Genomic DNA, 25,444 nt, shown 5'->3' with positions numbered 1-25,444 from the left:
GAAACAAAAGAAAAATTAAACTTCATTAAAATTTAAAACTTTCCTTCTTCAAAGGATATCAAGAAAATGATGACAACCCACTGAACAGAACAAAGTATTTGCATATCATAATCTGATAATGGACTTTTAAAAATTAAAATTGGGTAAAGGACCTGATTAGACATTTCTCCCAAGAAGCATACAAAACACAGAAACTCATGAAAGGATGCTCAATGTTATTAGCCATCAAGGAAATGCAAGTAAAATCTCAGAAGGGTGTGAGTATTGTGGAGCAGCAGGTTAAGCTGTTCTCTTCCCACATCACAGTGCAGGTTGAGTTCTGGCTACTTTATGCTTCAGGTCCAGTTTTCTGCTAATGTGCCTGGGAGGCATGGAATCATGGTCTAAGTACTTAGATTCCTGTCCTGTAAGAGGGAGACCCGCATGGAGTTCCTGGATGCTAGCTTTGGCCTGGCTTAGCTCTGACTGCTGCAGGCATCTGGAGAGTGAACCAGCAGATGGAAGATATTCATTCTCATTCTCTCTTACTCTCTCTATTTCTCTCTCTGCTATTATGATGAGTAAATATTTTAAAAAGAAGACAGATAATAAGTGTCGGATAGACATGGAGAAACTAGAGTTTACATGCATCGCCCAAGAGAATGTAAAATGGTACAGCTGCTTTGAAAAACAGTCTGACAGTGCCACACAAGGATAAACCCAGAGTGACCACACAATCCAGATATTCTAACATTGTTCCAATGGAATATACACATTATCCAAGCATACGCACCCAAGAAAAATGAAAACGTAAGTTCACACAATAATTTGTATACAAAATTTAATAGCATTCTTATTCATAGTAGCTAACAGATAAAACTATCCAAATGCCCATCAACTGATGAATGGATAAATAAAATGCATATATATCTACACAATGGAATATTATTCATCCACAGAAAGGAATGAACTACTGATACATATTACAATTCAGATGAACTTTAAAAACATTATAGTAAGTGAAATAAGTTGGTCATAAAATATCACATACTGTATGACTCCATTTATATAAAATGTCCGAAATAGGCAAATCTAAAGAAACACAAAGTACATTGTTGCCTAGGGCTAGAGGGGGCAATTTAGGCAGTAATGATACAGGGATTTCTTTAAAGGGTGATGAAATAACTAAAACTGTGATGGCAGTTGCACAACTCTAACTACATTAAAAACTGCTGAATTATACACTATAATTGGGAAAACTTTATGGGATGTGAATTAGATCGAGAAAATTGTGACATTGGGCTCGCATTATGGCTCAGTGTGCTAAGCTGCTACCTATAACGCCAGCATTCCATATGAGTATCAGTTCAAGTCCCAGATACACTTCATTGGATCCAGCTCCCTGCTAATGCACCTGGGAAAGCGGCTGCAGACTTCAAGTGCTTGGACCCCTGCCATCCACATGGAAGACACGGATGGAGTTTTAGGCTCCTGACTTATGCCAGGCCCAGCCCTGGACTTTGTAGCCATTTGGAGAATAAAACAGAAGATTGAAGCTTTTTCTCACTCACTCACTCACACAAAATTCGGCCTTTCAAATAAGTAACATCTGGGGAAAAAACGCTATCTCAAAGCTGTCACACAAGATGGTCATATAGAGGTGCCCAGTGTTTGACTCTTACACATAAAATAACCAAAACCACAAATAAAGAGCTGCACTGCAAGATGAGTTCCCAAGGGGGAACACTGAACTCAGAAAGGGAGACGTGGGGACCATGTAGGACATGGACAGCCAGGCTGGCAGCATTCAGACAGGAACAACTGCAATCCCCACCCCACTGCAGGGGGAAGGGTCAGTGGGAGAGCCTCAGCAAAGCCCATCACCACAGACACCTTACAATGGCAATCCTAGCCGCAGGAGGGATCCAGTCATCACAGGCCTGGGATGAGTTATCTGCAGTGCCCATAGTAGCTTTGCTCTACGATCTCCCTTCCACCCAGACCCCTGCCATAATCCACAGAGCACAGGCTGTAGCAATGTACCACTATGATGAGAAAGGAGTCATGGTCAAAATCCTTACTAACTACCCTAAGAACAGAACTGTCTGCATATCACCAAACATTCCATTACACTCACAAGAAAAAGACTGCAGCCTCACAAACACAACTGGACCCAGCAGACCAACTGTAACTTCAGCACCCTAGATTATGCAGCACTCTGCTCCACAAGGCACAAGGCAGGCGTTTAGAAGGGCAGAGGGATCCTGCCCCATTGGCCCTAGAAGCAGAGGTGCTTGCCCCTTCTGACTTGAGGCTCAAAGCATTGGGGGTACTGTCTGCCACTTCTAGGACCCACACAAATCCACTGGTAAAACTTTTTAATTCTTCTCCCCAAAGAAACCTTTTATTGAAGGAATACAGACTTCATGCATTTCATAAGTATAACTTTAGGAATATAGTGGTTCTTTAGGAATATAGTGATTCTTCCCACCATACCTGCCCTCCCACGCACTGGTGCCCACCCCTCCTCCTCCTCCCTCTCCCATTCCCAATGCCATTCTCCACTAAGATCCATTTTCAATTAACTTTATACACAGAAGACCGGTTCTATACTAACTAAAGAGTTCAACAACTTGCACAAAACAAAACTGTTCCTCAACAGTAGAGACAAAGGCTGTTGAAAGTCATTGCATCTTGAATTTAATTTCACTTTTTTTGAGCAACTTAATTACCTTTAAAGAAGCACTCAAGAATGATACATCTTTTGGGAGCACTTAGACATAATTATAATACAACTCTTTGAGGACAGAGGTCCTGCATGGGAAGTTAGTGCACAGTGACCCTTATTGTTAATTTAATAATTAACACTCTTATGTATGATGTCAGTGACCACCCAAGGCTCTTGACATGAGCTGCCTAGGCTATGGAAACCTTTTGAAGCCACAAATTCCATCAGTATTTAGATAAGGTCATAAACAAAGTGGAAGTTCTCTCTTCCCTTCAGAGAAAAATACCTCCTTCTTTGATGAACACTTCTTTCCACTGGGGTCTCACCCACCAAGATCCTTCATGTAGGATATTTTTTGCCACAGTGTCGTGGCTTTCCATCTGGCAAAAGCTCTTATGGCCCTGGCTCCACCACTGTGGGCCCTGTGGGACCTTGCCAGGACTCCTGACCATGCTTCTACAACTCCAGCACTAACCCCTGTTGCCATGGACTTTTACTCTGACCCACATCGCCCCCATTGGGACCATGTGCCACTGCTCATGCAATTCTGGCCATGGGCCACCACTGAGACCATGGAACCTTCACACAAAATGCCTGCCAGCAGCACTCTTGTGACCCTAGGCTAGGTCACTAGGTTGCTGAAGGGGTTACAGATCCATCCCTGCAGCCTCAAGCTGCTTCCAGGACCTAGTACCGGCCAGTACGTGGTCTGGACCTCCCACAACTCTGCTCTTGCTACTTCAGGTCACTGTTTGCACCTAGTACTGTACCAGTACTACAGACCAGTGCTCCTGCACCCCTGCCCTTGGAGCCACTGCCAGATCCACACATCCCCTCTGAGACTGAAAACATCCCAGATCTCCATCATCACTGCCATCAATTACAGCACCCAACTGGAACTAAAGCCAAAATAGGATACCAAGCTAACACCCAAAGACACATCTTTAGGAAAAAGTCTTCACCATGAAAGCCACCCTTTAAAAATAATACAACTAGGGCCGGCGCCGCGGCTCACTAGGCTAATCCTCCACCTAGCGGCGCTGGCACACCGGGTTCTAGTCCCGGTCGGGGCGCTGGATTCTGTCCCGGTTGCCCCTCTTCCAGGCCAGCCCTCTGCTGTGGCCAGGGAGTGCAGTGGAGGATTGGCCCAGGTGCTTGGGCCCTGCACCCCATGGGAGACCAGGAAAAGCACCTGGCTCCTGGCTCCTGCCATCGGATCAGCGCGGTGCGCCGGTCGCAGCGCGCCAGCCGCAGCGGCCATTGGAGGGTGAACCAACGGCAAAGGAAGACCTTTCTCTCTGTCTCTCTCTCACTGTCCACTCTGCCTGTCAAAAAAAAATAATAATAATACAACTAATCCACCAGATGTACCAATATCAATGCAGGGACACAATAAATATGTAAAAGCAAGGTTATATGACATCTCCAAATGAACACAATGATGTTTTAGTAACAGACCAATTAAAGAGATTGAGGGGGGCCGGCACTGTGGTGCAGCACATAAGCTGCTACCTGCAGTGCCAGCATCCCATATGGCACTGGTCCAAGTCCTGGTTACTTCACTTCTGGTACAGTCCCTGCTAATGTGCCTGGGAAAGCAGCAGTCCAAGTGCTGGGGCTCCTGCACCCATGTGAGGGACCCAGGTACAGCTCCTGGCTCCTGGCTTTGGCCTGGCCCAGCCCTGGCTGTTGTGGCCACTTGGGGAGTGAACCAGCAGATGGAAAGTCTTTCAATATCTCTCTGCCTTTCAATTAATATAAAGATCTTTTTTAAAAAAGATTCAGGAAATGCCTATTAAAGAATCCAAAAGAATGATTATAAAGATATTCAAGATACAAGAGAATAGTTTAATGAATTCAGGAAAACAACGCATAATGAATGAAAAATTCTGCAGAGATTAAAAAAAACAAAAATAATCTTGGAAATGAAGAACTCAATATATCAAAAAAGCCCCAACAGACTAAATGAAGAAGAAAGAACATCTGAACTTGAAGACAGAGTTTATCAGCTATCCAAGTCACCAAGAAAAGGCAGAGGAAAGAAAGAAAATAAAAAATTAGAGGACAGCTTCCAAGATCTGTAACACACCATTAAATGATCAAATATCAGAATTCTGATAATTCCTAAAAAAGTACAAAAAACTTAATCAGGGCTGGCGCCGCGGCTCACTAGGCTAATCCTCCGCCTAGCGGCGCCAGCACACCGGGTTCTAGTCCCGGTTGGGGCGCCGGATTCTGTCCCGGTTGCCCCTCTTCCAGGCCAGCTCTCTGCTGTGGCCAGGGAGTGCAGTGGAGGATTGGCCCAGGTGCTTGGGCCCTGCACCCCATGGGAGACCAGGAAAAGCACCTGGCTCCTGGCTCCTGCCATCGGATCAGCGCGGTGCGCTGGCCGCAGCGCGCCGGCCGCGGCGGCCATTGGAGGGTGAACCAACGGCAAAGGAAGACCTTTCTCTCTGTCTCTCTCACTGTCCACTCTGCCTGTCAAAAAAAAAAAAAAAAAACACCTTAATCAATTAGTAACTGAAATTAATAGCTGAAAACTCCCCAATCTTAAGATAGATACATCCAAATACAAAAAGTCTACAGGATCCCAGACAGAAAAGACCAGAAAAGAGCTTTACTGTAACAAAAACTCTCAAAAGTATAATCCAAAGAGAGAATTCCAAAATCTGTAAGAGAAAAGCACCAATTCACATGTATTAAAAACCCCAATAGACAAGCAGAAATTTTTCAATAGAAACTTTACAGGCCAATAGGGAACAGAATGAAATATTCCAAGTTCTGAGAGAAAAAGAAACATCAACCAAAAATACTATTCCCAGCAAAGCCAGCCTTAATAAATGAGGGAGAAATAAAGAGGTTCCAACACAAGCAAATTACTTGACCAGCCTTACAAAAGATATTTAGGGGTTTCCTACATACAAAAGTGGAAGAAAAATAACTATCATCATGAAAACATATGAAAGTATAGAGCCCACTACAACAGCAGATATACAAAAGGCAAACAAAAAAGAATCAACTCTTATCAATCAATTACCAAGGGGCCAGAGCTGTGGCACAGTGGGTTAAGCCTTGGCCTACAGCACCAGTATCCTATATGGGCACCAGTTTGAGTCCAGGCTTCTCCACTTCTGATCCAGTTCCCTGCTAATACACCTGGGAAAGCAGTGGAAGATGGTCCAGGATCCTGAGCCCCTGTACCCACATGGGAGATCTGGAAGAAGCTCCTGGCTTCAGCCTCGCTTAGCCCCAGTCATTGTGGGCATTTGGGGAGTGAACCAGCACATGGAAGATCTCTCTCTCTGTTGCTCCTTCTTTCTCTGTAACTCTTTCAAATAAACAAATAAACCTTTAAAATAAATTACCAAACCACAAAAATGAACAATAACAGATAAACAGAGAATATTCAAAATAAACAGAAATATTCTAAATGATAGGATTAATTCACTGCTTATCAATAATAACCTTAAATATAAATAGACTAGATTCCTATTTATAAAAGATATAAACTTGGAGCTGGCATTATGGTGTAATGGGTTAAGCTACTGCCTGAAATGCCGGCATCCCCTATGGCTCCAGGTCAAGTCCTAGATGCTCCACTTCTGATCTGGCTCCCTGCTGGGGTGCCTGGGAAGGCAGAAGATGGCAGCCAAGGTAGACTCGGAGGAAACTCCTGACTCCTGGCTTCAGCTTGGCCAAATCCTGGCTGTTGCAGCCATTCAGGGAGTGGACCAGTGGATCAAAAACTCTCTCCTCTCTATCTTCCCACCTCTCTCTGCAACTCTGCTTTTCAGAGAAAAAAAAATGAATCTTATAAACTAGTTGAATGGATCAAAGTAAACAAGATCCAACCAAAACGCTGCCTATAAGAAATTCACTTTACAAGTGAAATCACACAAATTAAAAATGAAATGATGGAAGAAGTTACTCTATACAACGGGAAACCACAAGCAAGCAAGAGTAGCTAAATTTATATCACACAAAATAAACTTTATGGGGCTGGCACTGTGGCACAGGTTAAGCCTCCACCTGGGGTGCCAGCATACCATGTGGGCAACGGTTCTTGTCCCACTCTCTGCTGTGGCCTGAGAAAGCAGTAGAAGATGGCCCAAGCACTTGAGCCTCTGCATCCACAAGGGAGACCTGGAAGAAGCTCCTGAATCAGGGCTTCAGCCTGGCCTAGCCCTGGTCATTGTGGTCATTTGGTGAGTCAATCAGCAGATGGAAGATCTCTCTCCCTGTCTTTCCCTCTCTCTATCTTTAACTCTACCTCTCAAATAAATACATAAAACTTTAAAAAAGCTAAAATTTTTTTTAAAAAATCTGATAAAACCTGTTTAAAAAGTAACAAAACCTGTTTAAAAAGTAACTATATAATGACCAAGCGGATTGATTCAACACAATGCTTTTAAATGTATCTGCACTTAATATGCTGGAACACATTCAATTTTGTAGGAAAAAAATAATTATACCCAAAGGGAGAAATAGACTCCAATGCCATAACAGTGGTATACTTGAACACCTCATTTTCATCAGCAGACACATGCTCTAAACAAAAAAATTGACAAAGAAACCTCAGGGGGACAGCACTGTGGTGCAGAGGGTGAAGCCATCCCCTCAATGCCAGCAACCCATATGGGTGCCGACTTGTGTCCCAGTTGCTCCTCTTCTGGTCTAGCTCCCTGCTTATGTACCTGGGAAAGCAGTGAAAGATGGCCTGAGTGCTTGGGTCCCTGCACCCACACGGGAGACCCAAAGGAGTCTCCTGGCTTCAGCCTAGCCCAGCCCTGGTCACTGCAGCCATTTGTATCTCCTCTCTCTATAACTTTGCATTTCAAATAAATAAATATTTTTTTAAAAAATAACCCTCAGAATTAAACTATAATGTAAACTAGATTTAACATACATTTACAGAGAATTTCATCCAATAGCTGCAAAATACATATTTTTTTCATCAGCATATGGAACAACCTTGGGGATATACCACATAGTAGGCTGCAACAAATTTTAAAAACATCCAAGTCGGGGGTTCCAAGATGACGGAATAGCGACAGGGTGGTCTGATTTAGAATAAGCTAAATAAAGAATAAAATTTTTTTTAAAAAGTGGAGAAAGTGCACTCTCAGGGTAAAGATGCATGGGAAACTGCAGTGGGAGGTCCCGCGAAAGCAGCACAAACAGCCCGGACATGGAAGATGCAGAAAGGAGCAACAAAACAAAGAACCCAGCAGCTTGAAACCAGGGGGAAAAAGCACCCACTGTGGCAAACCAGCTGAGCTAGGACTGCATGGGCCCATGCTGCTGTTGATAGAGCTGGAGGGAGAGCTTAGTGAACTGTACCATTTCTGAATCCGGCCCAGACCTCTCAGGGCAGCTGCGCAACTGCTCATCCAGAGTGGGGGAAAAAAAGTAGTGTATCTCTCACTCTCTCTCTCCTTCTTCCCCCTACAATAGTGATCTGCAGCCAGTGGTGGGAAGGCTGGCACCATTTTTGGACAGAAGCAGGTAGCAGCTGCTCCAGCTCTTGTGCACGCACCCAGCAACTACTGGGGCCACCCTCCACCCACTCAGCAGGGGCAACCGCAGCAGTTCAAGAGTCTCCACTGCACTAGCTGCACCCATCTGGCAATGGGTGGGGAGGGGGAGCCATCCTTGCAGAAGGGAAGTGCCACCCATGGGACTCTCCTACATGCCCAACACAATTGTGAAGCAAGCGGGGCTGTGGCTGGTGGGTACTGTACATGCCTGTGATCCAGAGATCTTACCAGAGGAAAAAAACTCTTGTTCCCCTACAGACTTTGAATCTGTTTGGGAGAACCAGACTCGATTCAGCAGGATGGAACACACACCTCAGTCTCCCTTCGGACAGTATGGGCTCGCGAGGCAGAGTGGCCCCACTTGCACTCCTTGACCTGCAGAGCCCTGGGAGTTGAGACTGAGATAACACTGTGACTGCATTAAAGGAGGCAGGGTATAGCTGGGTTTTGAGCAACCACTGAGCTCCTTGGTTGCCTAGAGCAGCTCACAGCAGAAGGAACTGTGCTCACAAGAAGGACTGCACAAATCATATGTTTGGTTCATATGGTGGTATGGATGAGGGTGAACATACTGGGGACTAATGCCTTGGCATTCCTCAGGTTGGAGGAGAAGGGGTGGTCACACCAACAGAGATGACCATTTCTCTCCATCCAGTTACTGGAGGAGAGCTACCATGCCCAGTTTGGGTATTATCCTGGATACTTGCCCCATGCTGGAGCACTGCCGGAGCTCTCTGGCCACATACCCCACACACCTCTTGGTATTCACTGAGTGAATTCCACTAAGCCACAGAGGAAAAGCTCACAGATAAAAACCATCAGAGGAAAAAAAAATTCACAAATGCCTAAAAATAAATACAGAAATTCGAGAAACAAAAATAAGGAAGACATTATGACACCCCCCCCCCAACAAAGGAACACAGCATTTCAATATTAGAATGTGAAGAGGAAGAGATTGAGGAAACGCTGGAAATGGAATTCAAAAAATTAATCGTGGAGCTGGCGCTGTGGCACAGCAGGTTAAAGCCCTGGCCTGAAGTGCCGGCATCCCATGTGGGCACCGGTTCTAGTCCCAGCTGCTCCTCTTCCGATCCAGCTCTCTGCTATGGTATGGGAAGGCAGCAGAAGATGGCCCAAATTCTTGGGCCCCTGCACCCACGTGGGAGACCTGGAAGAAGCTCCTGGCTCCTGGCTTTGGATCAGCGCAGCCCTAGCCACTGCAGCCATCTGGGAAGTGAACCAGCAGATGGAAGACCTCTCTCTGTCTCTAACTCTTTCAAATAAATAAAATAAATCTTTTTAAAAAATTAATCATAAGATTACTAAAAAGTAATAAGAAGCAAATGCATGAATTAAAGAAAACCATATGATATGAAGATTTTCCCCATTAAATTAAGATTTTAAAGAGAAATCAAAATAAAATACTAGAAATGAATAATTCAGATCAAATAAAAAATGCAGTGGAAAGCCTTAACAACAGAGTTGGTGAGGCAGAATAAATAACACCCAAGCTAAAAGAAAAATCTCTGGAAATTTTACAGTCAGACCAAAAAAAAAAAAAAAAATAGAAACCTTAAAAATAGTGTTGGAGATCTATGGGATACTATCAAATGACCCAACATACAGATCTTAGGAGTGTCAAAAGCTGTGGCAAGACAAAAGAGACTAGAAGGTCTACTTAGTGAAATAATTACAGAAAACTTCCCTAAACTGGAGAAAGAAAGGAACATCCAAGTACAGGAAGTACATAGAACTCCCAATAGACACAACCAGAAAAGATCTTCACGTGACACACTGAAGTCAAACTCTCCACAGTAAAACATAAAGAAAATATTCTAAAATGTGTATGAGAGAAATACCAGATTACTTTCAGAGGACCTCCAATTAGATTCACAGCTGACTTTCTCTTCAGAAACCTACAGGCTAGAAGACAATGGCAAGATATAATACAAATCTTAAGAGAAAAAAAAAACTGTCAACCAAGAATACTGTACCCTGCAAAGCTCTCATTTATGAATGAAGGTGAAATAAAGACCTTCCATAACAAAAATTGAAAGAATTTGTCACCACTCATCCAGCCTTACAAAAGATGCTGAAAGATGTGATACACACAGAAACACAAAGACAGATATCATCATGAAAGAATGTGAAGACAGAAAATCCCCCAGTAAAGTACAAAAGAAACCCAAAATAAACAACAGGAATATTAATAGAAAAATGGTAGGGCCAAGTAGTTATTTACCAATAGTTACCTCAAATGTAAATGGCTTAAACTCTCCAGTTAAAAGATACAGACTGGCAGAATGGATTAAAAAAACAAGACCCATGTATTTGCTGCCTATAAGAAATACACTTCACCAACAAAGATACATGCAGACTGAAAGTAAAAGGATGGGAAAAGTTATTCCATACTAATGGAAAGAAAAAAGGGAAGTGGTAGCCATCCTAATATCAGACAAAATAGACTAACACAAAAATTGATAAAAAAGACAAAGAAGGGCACTATGTAATGATTAAGGGATCAATGTAACAGGAAAACATGACTAAAATAAATGCATATGCATCCAATTACAGGGTACCTGGCTATTAAAAAATGTTAAAGGATCTAAAGAGAGACATAGATTACAATTCAAGAGTAAGGGGGGACTTCAACACCCCACATTCATCAATGTATAGATCAAGCAGACAGAAAATCAACAAAGAAACAACAGAGCTAATCAACATTATGGTCCATAATGTACCTAACTGATATTTACAGAACTTTTCACCCCACAGTTGCAGAATACACATTCTACTTCTTTTTTATTTATTTTTTTTTTTTTTGACAGGCAGAGTGGACAGTGAGAGAGAGACAGAGAGAAAGGTCTTCCTTTGCCGTTGGTTCACCCTCCAATGGCCGCCGCAGCCGGCACACCGCGCTGATCCGATGGCAGGAGCCAGGAGCCAGGTGCTTTTCCTGGTCTCCCATGGGGTGCAGGGCCCAAGCACCTGGGCCAATCCTCCACTGCACTCCCTGGCCACAGCAGAGGGCTGGCCTGGAAGAGGGGCAACCGGGACAGAATCCGGCGCCCTGACCGGGACTAGAACCCGGTGTGCCAGCGCCGCTAGGCGGAGGATTAGCCTAGTGAGCCGCGGCGCCGGCCGCAGAATACACATTCTTCTAAGCAGTGCACGGAACCTTCTCTAAGATAGACTATACACTAGGCCATAAAGTAAGTCTCAGCAAATTCAAAAAAATAAAGATCATACCATGCACCTTCTCTGACCACAATGGAATGAAGCTTGAAACCAACAACTCAAGAATCTCAAGAACATACACAAACACGTGGAGACTGAACAACATGCTCCTAAATGAACAGTGAGTCGTAGAAGAAATCAAAAGAGAAAACAAAAACTTTCTGGAATCAAATGAAGTTGACAATCCACCACATCAAAACTTATGGAATGGGGGCTGCTGCTGTGGCACAGAAGGTAAAGCCACCACCTATAGTGCCAGCATACCATGTGGGCACCAGTTCAAGTCCCAGCTGCTCCACTTCCAGTCCAGCTCCGCTATGGCCTAGAAAAGCAGTAGAAGATGGCCCAAGTCCATGGGCCCCTGCACCTGCGTGGGAGATCCTGGCTTCAGATCGGTGCAGCTCCGGCCACTGTGGCCAACTGCGGAGTGAACCAGCAGATGAAGACCTCCCTCCAACCCCCTACCTTCTGCCCTCCTTTTCCCTCTCCCCTCTCTGTGTAACTCTTTCAAATAAATAAATAAATCTTTAAAAAAAAACTTATAGGATACAGTGAAAGCAAAGTTAAGAGGGAAGTTTAGGGGCGGGCGCTGTGGCGTAGTAGGTTAAGTCTCTACCTTTTGGGCACTAGTTTGAGTCCCAGCTGCTCCTTTTTTGATGCAGCTCTCTGTCATGGCTTGGGAAAGCAGTGGAAGATGGCCCAAGTGCTTGGGGCCCTGCACCCATGTGGGAGACCCAGAGGAAGCTCCTGGCTTCAGACCAGCTCTGCTCCAGCCATTGTGCCCATTTGGGGAGTGAACCAGTATATGGAATATCTCTCTGTCTCTTTCTCTCTGTCTATAACTCTGCCTCTCAAACAAATAAATAAGTCTTTAAAAAAAAAAGTGGGAAGTATATAGCAATTAGTGCCTACATCAAGAAACTAGAAAGTCACCAAATAAATGAACTATCAATGCATCTCAAGGACCTAGGAAAAAAAAAAAAAACAAACCAAACCCCAAATTAGTAGGAGGAAATAAATAATTAAAGTTAAGGAAGAAACCAAAATTGAAACCAAAAATATACAAAAAAAATCAATGAAATGAGAGCTGATTTTTTGGAAAAAAAAATCAAATTGACATACCATTGTCCCAACTAACCAAGAAAAACAGGGAGAAGACCCAAATCAATAAAATCAGAGATGAAAAAGGAAATGTAACAAGAGACACCACAGACATAAAAAGAATCATCAGGAATTACAACAACAAAAAAAGCAAATAAATTGGCAAACCTAGAAGAAATGGATAGATTCCTGGACACATACAATAATCCTAAATTGAGTCACAAAGACATAGAACACCTAAACAGACCAATAACCAAGATGGAGACTGAATTAGTAACAAAGACCCTTCCAACAAAGAAAAACCCAGGTCCTGATGGCTTCACTGCTGAATTCTACCAGACATTTAAAGAACTAATTCCAATTCTCCTCAAGCCATTCAAAACAATTGAAAGGGAGGAATCCTCCCAAACTCCTATAAAGCCTGCATCATCTTAATTCCTAAACCAGAAAAACATACAACAGAAAAAGTGAACTATAGGCCAACATCATGAAAACCATAGATGCAAAAATCCTCAAAATACTAGCCAACCGAATCCAACAAAACATTAGAAAGATAATTTACCTGGACCAAGTGGGATTTATCACCGGTATGCAAGGATTACTCAACATTTGAAAATCAATAAATATACCACATTAACAAACTGAAGACCAAAAACCATATGGTTATCTCAATCAATGCAGAGAAAGCATTTGACACAATTCAACACCCTCTTATGATGAAAACCTTATGCAAACTGGGTATAGAAGGAACCCTCCTCAACATAATCAAAGCAATTTATGACAAACCCACAGTCAGCATCCTACTGAATGGGGAAAAAACTGGAGGCATTCTCACTAAGATCCAGAACTAGACAAGGATGCCCACTCTCATCACTACTATTCAATTTAGTTCTTGAAGGTTTAGCCAGAGCTATTAGGTTTAAAAAAAAAAAAAAGGAAATCAAAGGGATACAAATTGGGAAGGAAAAAGTACAACTATCCCTATTTGCAGATGACATAATTCTATATATAGGGGATCCAAAAGACTCCACCAAAAGACTATTGGAACTCATAGAAAAATTTGGTAAAGTGGCAGGATATAAAACCAACACACAAAAATCAATAGCCTTTGTATACACAGACAATGCTATAGCTGAGAAAGAACTTCTTAGACCAATCCCATTCACAATAGCTACAAAAAACTTCAAGTACCTTGAAATAAATTTAACCAAGGATGTCAAAGATCTCTACAATGAGAACTACAAAACATTAAAAAAAAAAAAAAAGACGATGACATTAAAAAAATGGAAAAATCTTCCATGTTCATGGATTGGAAGAATCAACATCATCAAAATGTCCACACTACCAAAAGCAATTTATATAGTCAATGTGATCCCAATCAAAACTCCAACAACATTCTCTCAGATTAGAAAAAATGATGCTACAATTCATATGGAAACACAAGAGATCCTGAATAGCTAAAGCAATCTTAATAAAAACAAAGCTGAAGGCATCACAATACCAGATTTCAAGATACACTACAAGGCAGTTATAATCAAAACAGACTGGTACTGGCATAAAAACAGACATGTAAATCAATGGAGCAGAACAGAAACCCCAGAAATTAATCCAGGCATCTACCACCAATTTATCTTTGGAAAAGGAGGAAAAATTGACCCCTGGAGCCAAGACAGTCCCTTCAACAAATGCTGCTGGGAAAACCGGATCTCCACATACAGAAGTATAAAACATGACCTCTACCATACACCTTATATAGAAATCCACTCAAAATGAATCAGAGACCTAATTCTACAACGTGATACCATCAAATTACCAGAGAACATTGGGGAAATCCTACAACACATTAGCAAAGGGAAAGACTTCTTGGAAAGGACCCCAGAAGCACAGATATTCAAACCCAAAATTAACAAGTGGGATTACATCAAACTGACAGACTTCTATGCTGCAAAAGAAACACTCTCAGCAAAGTGAAGAGGCAACTGACAGAATGGGAGAAAATATTAGCAAATTATGCAACTGATAAAGGATTAACTTTCAGGATCTATAAAGAACTCAAGAAACTGAACAACCATAAAATAACCTAGTCAAGAAATAGGCAAAGGACCTGATACATCTCAAGGAATTAGAAAAGCAAAAAAAAAAAAAAAACAAAAAAAAAAAACAAACAAACAAACAAAAAACTCAAATTAGCAGAAGAAATAACAAAGATCAAAGTAGAAATAAATAAAATGAAATAAATGAGTTGATTTTTTGAAAGGATAACAAACCTGAAAGACTTAGCTAGCCTAATTAAAAAAAAAAGAAAGAAAAGACTCAAAATCAGAGATGAAAATGCAGATATTACAACTGATAGCACAAAATACAAAGGATCCTTGGACTAATATGAACTATATGCCAACAAACTGGAAAATGTAGATTAAATGGGTACATATGATCTACCAAAGCTGAACCATAAAGACATAGAAAATCTGAATAAACCAATAATGATGAAAGAGACTTAAGAAGTAAGAAAGTTTCCCAACAAAGAAAACCCCAGGATTGGATGACTTCACAGATGAGCTCTACTAAACTTTTAACAAAGAACACACACCAATTCTTCTCAAACTATTTCGAAATAATGAAAAGGAAGGAATCCTTCCAAACTCATTCTAGAAGATCACTATCACTCTGATAACAAAACCAAAAAAGAACATCAGAAACCTACAAACTAATCTCCATAATGAACACAATTGGAAAAATTCAACAAAATACTAATAAATCAAATCCCAACATTATGTCAAAAATTAATTCACTGTGAGTTACGGGATTTATCCCAGCAATGCAGAGATGGTTCAACATATGCAATACAAACACATATCATGTCAACAAAATGAATGATAAAAATCACATGATCATCTAAATAGACTCAGAAAAAGCACACAATAAAATCCGCTATTTACTCATGATTAAAACTCTGAACAAACTAAGTGTAGAAACATAATGCAGTGACTTGATCAGCTCTTGTCCTGACAGTTGATGTACAATGTAATACTTTATCCATTTTAGTAATTTTTGTTCTAGTACCATTGGTTGAACTCTGTAATTAACACACAATTATTCTTAGGTGTTTAAATTTTAACTGAAAAGTGATCCCTGTTAGGAATTTGGAAAACATCATGCTGAGTGTAATAAGCCAATCCCAAAGGGACAAATACCACTTGTTCTCCTTGATAGGTGACAACTAACTGAGCACCAAAAAGGAAACCTGTTAAAGTGAAATGAACACTATGAGAAACGGTGACTTGATCAGCCCTCACCCTGACTGTTGATGAGCAACTTAATATGTTATCCCTCTTAGTATTTTTTTTGTTTGTTCTACTTAATACCTTTGGTTGAATACTATAATCAATACACAATTCTTCTTAAGTGCTGAAACTTAACTGAAAAGTGATCACTGTTAAATATGAGTGGGAATAAGAGAGGGAAGAGATGTGCAATTCAGGACATGCTCAAGCTGACTTACCTCAAACGGTAGAGTTAGAAACATACCAGGGGATTCGAATTCAATCCCATCAAGGTGGCATGTATCAATGCCATCTCACTAGTCCCAGTGATCAATTTCTGTTCACAATTGATCATAATGATAGGACTAAGAACCAAAGGGATCACATAAACAAAAATAGTGTCTGCAAATACTAGCTGATAGAATCAAAAAGGGAGAGAATGATCCAACATGGGAAGTGAGATACACAGCAGACCCATAGAATGGCAGATGTCCTAAACAGCACTCTGGCCTCAGAATCAGCCCTTAAGGCATTTGGATATGGCTGAAAAGCCCATGAGAGTATTTCAGGCATGGAAAGCCAAGACACTCTGGGGAAAAAAAAAAAAAACACCTAAATGCAAGATCTCTGCGAGTGAGATCCCAGTGGAAAGAATGGGTCATCAAAGAAGGAGGTACCTTCCTCTGAAGGGAGGAGAGAACTTTCACTTTGACCATGGCCTTGTCTAAATATGATCAGAGTCAGTGAACTCAGGGGGCTTCCATAGCCTTGGCAGCTCATGACAAGAGCCTAGGTTGATTACTGAGGCCATAAACAAGAGTGTCAATTTGTTAAGTCAACAACAGGAGTCACTGTGCACTTACTCCTCATGTAGGATCTCTGTCCTTAGTGTGCTGTACATTGGGATTTAATGCTATAACTAGTACTCAAACAGTATTTTTCACTTTATGTTTCTGTGTGGGAGCAAACTGTTGAAATCTTTACTTAATGTATGCTAAACTGATCTTCTGTATATAAAGAGAATCGAAAATGAATCTTGATGTGAATAGAAAGGGAGAGGGAGTGGGAAAGGGGAGGGTTGCGGGTGAGAGGGACGTTATGGGGGGGAAGCCATTGTAATCCATAAGCTGTACTTTGGAAATTTATATTCATTAAATAAAAGTTTGAAAGCAAAAAAAGAAAAAAGAAACATAATGCTTCAACACAATAAAGGCTTCATATGATAAACCTGCAGCAAACATCACTCTCAATGGGGAAATTCAGAAAGCATTTCCTCTAGGAGCTGGAGCTAGTACGCTTACTCTTCCCTCTCAACCTTATACTGCAAGTCTTAGCTACAGCAATTAGACAGGATAAAGAAATAAAAGTCACACAGATAAAGGCAAGAGGAGGGGCTGGCATTGTGGCACAGTGGACTAAGCTGCCATTTGTGATCTAGCCATTTGTGATCCAGCATCCCATACCAGAGTACTGGTTCAAGTCCCAGCTACACCAAAAGCAATAGGATGACAGCCCAAGTACTTGGATCTATGCCACTCATGTGGGAGAATGGATGGAGTTCTTGGCTTCAGCCTAGCCTGGCCTAGCCTAGCTGTAATGATCACTTGGGGAGAGAACAAGTAGATGGAAGATCTTTCTCTCCCCCACTCTCTATCATTCTGCCTTTTGAATAAATAAATATTTTTTTTAAAAAAGAGGAAATCGACCGGCGCCGCAGCTCAATAGGTTAATCCTCCGCCTGTGGCGCCGGCACCCCAGGTTCTAGTCCCTGTCGGGGTGCCAGATTCTGTCCCGGGTGCTCCTCTTCCAGTCCAGCTCTCTGCTGTGGCCTGGGAGTGCAGAGGAGGATGGCCCAAGTGCTTAGGCCCTGCACCCACATGGCAGACCAGGAGAAGCACCTGGCTCCTGGCTTCGGATCAGCACGGTGCACCGGCTACAGCACGCCAGCCCCAGCAGCCACTGGGGGGTGAACCAACGGAAAAGGAAGACCTTTCTCTTTCTCTCTCTCACTGTCCATTCTGCCTGTCCAAAATAAATAAATAAATACTAAATAAATAAATAAATAAATAAAAAAGAGGAAATCAAGGCTGAAATTCTGGTACAGCAGGTTAAGCGTCCATTTGCAATGCTGGCATCCCATACAGGCCCCAGTATAAGTTCTGGCTGCTCCATTTCCAATGCAGCTTCCTTCTAATGTGTCTGGGAAAAGAAGCAGAAGATGGCCAAAATATTTGGGTTCCTGCCATCCACGTGGGAAATCCAGATGAAGTTCCAGGCTCCTGGCTTCAGCCTGGTCCAGCCCAGGCTTCTGAGGACAATTGTGGAATGAACCAGTAGATGGAGGATTGATCTCTCACTTGCTCTCTCTCCCCCCCTCTCTAACTCTGCCTTTCAAATAAATATATTTTTTTAAAAAATAGGAAGTCAAATTATCCCATAATATAGAAGATTCAATATGCAGACAAATCTCAAGTCTCCACCAAAAGATTACTAGAACTGATAAACAAGTTCAGTAAAGTTGTAGGACACAAAATCAACACACAAAATTCCATAGCATTTGTATACATTAATAACAAATTCAGTAAAAAAAAAAAAAAAACATCAAAATCTGCCCTATTCACACAGCTACCAAGAGTAATAAAATATCTAGGAATAAATTTAACTAAGCATATAATAAGAGCTCTACAAAGAAAATTATAAAGCATTGAAGAAAGAAATTGAAGTGTGGAGAGGAGAGAACTCTTATATACTGTTGGTAGAATGCAAATTAATAACAGCCAGTATGGAAAACAGTATGAAATTTTTCAAAAAAATAAAAATAGGTCTACCACATGATCTAGCTATCCCCCTTCTGAGTATATATTCAAAGAAAATGAAATCAGCATATCAAACAGGAACCTGCACTCCCATGTTTACTGATACACTATCCACTATAAGCTACAAAATCAATATAGATGCCCATCAACGAATGACTGGATAACAAAAATGTGGTGTATATATATATATATATATATATGCATAACAGAGTATTAACCCATAAAAAGAAAGGTATCACAACAAAATAGATGGAACTAGAGTACATTATGTTAAGTGAAGCAAGTCAGACTTAGAAAACAAACAATTATTACATGTTCTGTCTCATACATAGAGGTTAAAACAAAGTCAATCTGGGGGCTGGCACTGTGATACAGGAGGTTAATCCTCCACTTGCAGCGCTGGCATCCCATATGGGTGCCGGTTCTAGTCCTGGCTGCTCCACTTCCAGTCCAGCTCTCTGCTATGGCCTGGGAAAGCAGTGGAAGATGACCCAAGTGCTTGGGTCCCTGCACCCTCGTGGGAGACCCGGAAGAAGCACCTGGCTCCAGTTTTCAGATCGGTGCAGCTCCGGCCATTTGGAGAGTGAACCAACAGAACAAAGACCTTTCTCTCTGTCTCTCCCTCTCACTGTCTGTAATTCTCTCAAATAAAATAAATAAAATCTTAAAAATAAAGTATAGATAAAGTTTTAAAAAAAAAAAAAGTCAATCTGGATATAAAATAGTGATTCCTAGAGGTTGGGAAGGGACAAAGGCAAAGGGAGATTGGGTAACAGGTACCAAAAGAGTAAGACAGGGGCTGGTGCTGTGGTGTAGCGGGTAGAGCCTCCGCCTGCAGTGCCAGCATCCCATATGGGTGCCAGTTTGAGTCCCGGCTGCTCTGCTTTTAATACAGCACTCTGCTATGGCCTGGGAAAGCAGAAGATGGACCCAGTCCTTAGGCCCCTGTACCCACATGGGACACCTGGAAGAAGCTCCTGGCTCCTGTTTTCGGACTGGCTCAGCTCTAGCCATTGCAGCCATCTGGGGAATGAACCAGCAGATGGTAGATTGACATATTTCTCTCTCTCCCCCTCTCCCCCTCTCTCCTCTCCCCCTCTCCCCCTCTCTCCCTCTCTTCCTCCCTCCCTCTCTCCCTCTCTTCTTCCCTCCCTCTCTCCCTCTGCATCTCTGTATCTCTTTCAAATAAATAAATAAATCTTAAAAAAAAAAAGTAAGACAGAATAATTTCTAGTGTTCTACAGCACAGTGGGGTAACTATGGTTCAAAATAACCTATGAGGCCAGCGCCGTGGCTCACTAGGCTAATCCTCCACCTGCGGCGCCGGCACCCTGGGTTCTAGTCCCAGTTGGGGTGCCAGATTCTGCCCGGTTGCTCCTCTTTCAGTCCAGCTCTCTGCTGTGGCCCAGGAGGGCAGTGGAGGATGGTCCAAGTGGTTGGGCCCTACACCTGTATGGGAGACCAGGAGGAAGCACCTGGCTCCTGGCTTTGGATCAGTGCAGCATGCCAGCCATGGCGGCTATTTGGGGAGTAAACCAACAGAAGGTCTTTCTCTCTGTCTCTAACTCTGCCCGTCCAAAATAAATAAATAAAATAAAAAAATAACCTATGATCATTTTTATGAACAGACAGAGGAACTTGAAGGCTCCAAAGTGACAAGAAGGAAATGTTAATTACCCTGGTTTGATCTGTACACAACGTATGTGTTTACTGAAGTATCTCGCTGTACCTCATGAACTCATACAATTGAAAAACATTTTTAAATGCTATCATGTGGAAAGGGGACTGTGCTCACTTCACATACCTCAGTGGATAAAACTGGATGCTATAGTGATTAAATTTTAAGAATTTTTCAAATAATCAGGCTGTCCCTTTTTTAAAGCAGAATTTCTAGGTTCTGTGAATTCTCCAAATTGAAATTCAAATTTTGGATGTATGTACAAATAGCATGTACATTTTTCTACAGAGAAAAATATAAAGCTTTCATCAGATTCGGAAAGGGGCATGTAACCCAAAAATTACTAAAATTCACTACTTTTAAAATGTTAGCAAAGTTTGGTTCCTGATATATATCATTCAGGTGGGATTTGGGGACAGGCATTGCAGCACAGCGGGGTTTAAGCCACTACCTGGTATGCCCACATTCCATACAGGAGTGCTGGTTTGAGTCCCAGATACTGTGCCTCAGATCCAGCTTCCTGCTAATGCACACTCTGAGATGCAGCACAGGATGGCTCAAGTACTTAGGCTCCTGACACCCACACAGGAGACCCAAATGGGTTTCTAGGCTCTTGGCTTTTGCCTGGCCCAGCCCTACTTGTGAGCTTTTGGAAGAGTGAACTAGCAGATGGAAGTCCTCTGTGTTTGTGTGTCACTTTGCCTTTCGAGTAGATGAAAACAAATAAACATTAAAAAGAAAGATTTTGCCTAGATTATACTACTTCAGTAATTTGTAATATGGAAAGAGAATTCACAATATTGTAGCTTCATAAGTTAAATTTATTCATGTAAAAGTATATATTATTATGTCAGGCACTAAAAAATACTGGTTACAAAAAAAGACAAAGGTTCCTATCCTGATGCAGCTTGCATTCTTAACGATGAAGACCAAAAAAAAGAAGATTTCACACTAGAGTACCTCAAAAACTCATGGAAAATGGTATTAAATAAGTTTACTTTGAGGCAAAAAAATTGCAATTCGTGCATAGTTTTTGCATGATGCACATTTTCCATGAATTTTTGAAGATATCCTGTATTACACAGTGATTCAATGAAGAAAATAAAACAAGATGGTTGCACAATACACATTTCCATGGAGATTTTGAAGATCTTTTGTACTATACAGGGATTCAGTGAAGAAAACAAGATGGAATGGGAGTGACAGAATGGAAAGTTATTTTAGCTAGGGTCATTAGGGAAAGTCTCTCTGAATAGGTTACACTTATGCTGAAACTTGAATAGAAAGAAAGAAGCTAATGTAAGAATACTTCAGGAATAAAGATCAGAAAGGACAAAGATCCTAAAAGTTGAGAACATTAAATACCAGCATCTGAGTTCTCAGGGGAGAAGCCACATCTATTCTCCTCTCTATACCCTCCTCAACACTGATAGGAGCACCTCACACTCACATTCAATAGTGCTTGTTTAAGATAATTCACTATAAGGGGAATTCAACTCAGTAAAAAAAAAAAAAAAAAAAAAAAAAAAAACCTGTTTTAGAAGAATCTTCACTGTACAAGAGCATCATGAATTTATTCCTTCCAAGGCAGACAAAAGAAAGCCTTTAGATTTTTTCAATAAGACAGAAATGACAAATGTGCAAAGATGTTTTCAAAGTCTCTTCCAGGTGGATAGTGTTAACAAGCATAAAGATTACAAAGCAATTCTGTAACGAGAATTGTGTGTCCAGTCTGCTCTCCACTCCTAAAGCCTGGTGCTCCACGTTTATAGTGTATGTAATCTAGGATGCTCGGGAGGATGGAACTACAGAGCAGAGATCAGAGGGCAATGGATTACACAGTCCACAGGGAGCTGTCCAGCAGTCAACAGGTTCAGCAATGGTGGAAGCGTTCAGAGCCCATAAAATCGTGACTCAAGGATGTTAATGGAACAACTCAGAAGAGAAAGTTACCAGTAAAACTTCCGACCTACAGAGACTAGTTCTGCTCCTTCTCCCAGCCTTCAGCACCCATACCTCTACCTTCATTCTGTAAAAGCCCAGGAATGCAGACAAGGGGCTGGGCTTTTAAACAGCACCACACCAGTAACAAAGGATTGACAGGTGGTCAACCTCCAAGACAAATACTTGCTTAATTAAGAGGTACGCAGTAATTTGTTCGTTGTCAGCTCAGTCACTGAAACTTGGCTTATTAAAGTCTTCAGGTAATGTTTCTAAAGGCATGAAAAAGAGCCTAAAGCATTGAGCGCCCCAAACCCAGCTGAAAGTACACGAGCTAACACCATCACTTCCAACTGACGTCATTTCTCCAAATTAACAGAAAGCACTGGCAAACCCTAACGAGGGAAAGCCCGCTGGAGGTCTACTGGCTCGAGGCACGTGAACAGACGGTTGACAAGATGAGTGACGCCAGTGAGGGGAGGAAGAACGGGGCTGCCAGCCTGCAGGGTGGGCGGGCGCGCGACTACCTAAAGGGTGCCCAGGCAGGTGTGCATTCCTGACCCTTCCTGCCGCAGAACCCCCGGAGCGACCCCGTCCCGGGAGGAGCTGAACCGCCGCCCGCGGATGCCACGAGAACCGTGGGGCTCGGGTCCTCCCACCCGCCGCCTCGGCCGCCTCCTCGGCCGGTCTGCCGGGTACCTTGGTGGGGATCAGGGACGCCCAGAGTCTGCCCTCCCTCAACCAGCGTTCTCGGTATCCGTCTACAGCGAGAGCTGCAGGCCCGCTCTTACCTTCGGGAGCCGGCGGCGGCTCCTGCCGCTTGCCACGGGACAGGAACGCCTTGGGCAGCAACAGCGACAGAGCCAAGACGAGACCCGAGGCCAGGGCCACTCTCTGCACTGTGGAGTACGCCATGGCTGCTCACCGTCGCCGACGGTGCAGACTCCAGCCGGAGCCGGAACCGGAACCTTAGCGCGGCGGCCGCTCGCGACCAAACCGCGGGCTGCGCGGACGGAGTCGCGCGAGGGACAAGGTGCGCGAGGCGCCCGCGCCTCTGCCTCCGCCGAGCGAGCTGACCCGCTCCCCCGGCGGGGTGACGAATCCTTGGAACTGGAACCCTCGCCCTCGCGTTGTCACTAAGTAGAAGCTCCGCCTTGCCTCTCACTCCCCTCAGCCGCCCGCCACCGAGTCCCATGCATTCCGCTCCCCCTCACTCCAGTGGCTGCACCCTTCTCTCCATCCGTACTGACCGCCTCTGCTCACCACCCACCCCACCCATTTCCTTCTTTATCGCAATGACCTCGCCTTCTTCCAGCTTCCGCTCCTGCCCCCTCGAATCTGGTCTCTGTCGGCAGCCACAAGTGATAATACTAAATCACGAGACCAATTTTCTCTCCACAACTTAAGACCTTTCACTAACTCCCGTTCTATAACTTTGTTATCTTCAGAACAATCGACTCCATTCTGCGACTTCGAGCCCCGGCGCCTTCTGGTCTTTGCAGCACTCCATCCAAACTGGGTGGTTTGCTGTTGCCCTAGCATAAACCTTGTCTTCAGGAGATCATCCTGTTACCACTGCCTGGAAAATTGCTGATGCCATCTCCACCTCTTAAAACTTCCTGATGACTGACTGATGGGTTCCCCTGTAGGGCAACAAGTAGCTATCTAAACAAGACAATACAGGCGTCGGGAAAAGCGCCTTAGAAAAGGCGGTCGGAGTTCGTTTTTGAAGCACAATAAGGTACCAGGCAGACAAGGAGGAAGGGTTAGAAGGGTATCCCAGAGAAGAACAGAAAGCTGGACGCTTCCTGGTGTGTTCAGAAAATTGTCAGTGATTCATTTTGGCTGGGCTAGAGTTGTTGATAGGACACAAATGAATCAGACTACAAATACAAGCAGCAGCTACTTGCGAAAAGCTTTGATGGAACTTCCAGGTAAACATGGCAGTTGTAATTCATGCCTTTATCTGCTTTCCCAGACAGCTCCTAAAACGAAAATGAAGAAAGAGGAAAGAGAATGGTAGAAAACTGAAAGCAGATGAGAAATGTCAAGATTCTGTAAGGTGCAGAGCAACACTATTGGATAGGAACATGCAGGCTACATGTGTAATTAAAATTTTTCCAGTAGCCACATTTTATTAAAAAGTACAGATAAATGTGTAAAATTAATTTCAGTTGGTAAGTGAACCAAAACACCGTGATTTCAAAATGTGTAGCACCGCCAGCCACATTTCAACAGCTTGTTAGCCCGGTGTAGCTAGTTGCCTCCTGTATGGGGGAGTGCAGGTGTAGAGCATAAAGAGTTGAACAACCCCAAAGGGAAAGCCCATAAGAAGCAAATAAAACCTATGAAATCTTGGGGCTCCAAGGAACTGGGGCAATAAATACCTGAGAGGAGCTACTTATGAAGGAAGGAGGTTTATTCTGGCTCACGTTGGGGGTTCACATTCCAAAATCAGGCAGACCCCACTGATTCAGCCAGAGGATGGCAATGTGCAGAGGAAGGATCAGATGGTGAGCCAGGCAGCAACGAGGGCAGCTGGGCCCAACTCAGGCCCAGACACCCAACCTCCCATGCACACCCCCAGTGACCTATGGACTTCCCACTCAGCCCATCTCCTAGATAATTAGGAGATTGGATTATCTTCCAACTTCCTAGCACCACAAACCCCTAACTTTGGGATGTAAACATCTGCATGAGTTCCAGAGTCAAATCCTGTTCAAACCACAGCAGGGTTCCTTTAGGCAGCGGTACAGAGTGGGGCTGAATAAAGGGTGGTTGAAAATCTGGTTAAGAAACAACTCATATCCTTCAAATTATTTTCCTTAATTAATGTAGTTAAAGTGGTTGCCCCTCCTGGTTTCACTCAGCCATCATTATCATTAATATCATAACATAACTAAAAGATACCATGTTCTAGACATTTCACACATCATTACTCAATTTATCTGTTTTATTGTATGCCCTTTTACAGTTGAAAAAAACAGGAACAGAAAGCTTAAGTAATTTGCTAACAATTTCACAGTATATATTGGAAGTGATGATTTGAATCCAAGCATGCTTACTATCAAAGTTGCCTTCTTAATTCTGTTTTATTCTTTGGAGAGGATGAATCATAAGCTTTAGAGTCATGGACAATGGGTGCAGCTTAGGGAGGAAGTCAC

At 42.8% G+C, this 25,444-nt stretch overlaps 1 protein-coding gene across 2 annotated transcripts in view; it reads right to left on the bottom strand.

The window, feature by feature from the left end:
• Nucleotides 1-23,505, bottom strand: part of RIC3 (RIC3 acetylcholine receptor chaperone) — an 86,588-nt gene extending 63,083 nt beyond the window's left edge. The window contains exon 1 of one of the 2 annotated variants that reach the window (XM_051824364.2): nt 23,072-23,505. In XM_051824364.2, the coding sequence (XP_051680324.1) occupies nt 23,072-23,195 (124 nt within the window). In that variant the 5' untranslated portion in view covers nt 23,196-23,505. The remainder of the gene's footprint in view (nt 1-23,071) is intronic. The other variant, XM_008265650.4, reaches the window with a different exon arrangement.
• Between the last annotated feature and the right edge of the window lie 1,939 nt (nt 23,506-25,444).

Source organism: Oryctolagus cuniculus, chromosome 1, assembly GCF_964237555.1.
Source record: "Oryctolagus cuniculus chromosome 1, mOryCun1.1, whole genome shotgun sequence".
In the NCBI taxonomy this organism is placed as follows: domain Eukaryota; kingdom Metazoa; phylum Chordata; class Mammalia; order Lagomorpha; family Leporidae; genus Oryctolagus; species Oryctolagus cuniculus.
The sequence above is the reverse complement of the archived record's forward strand: the minus strand, read 5'-3'. Positions and strand labels throughout refer to the sequence as shown.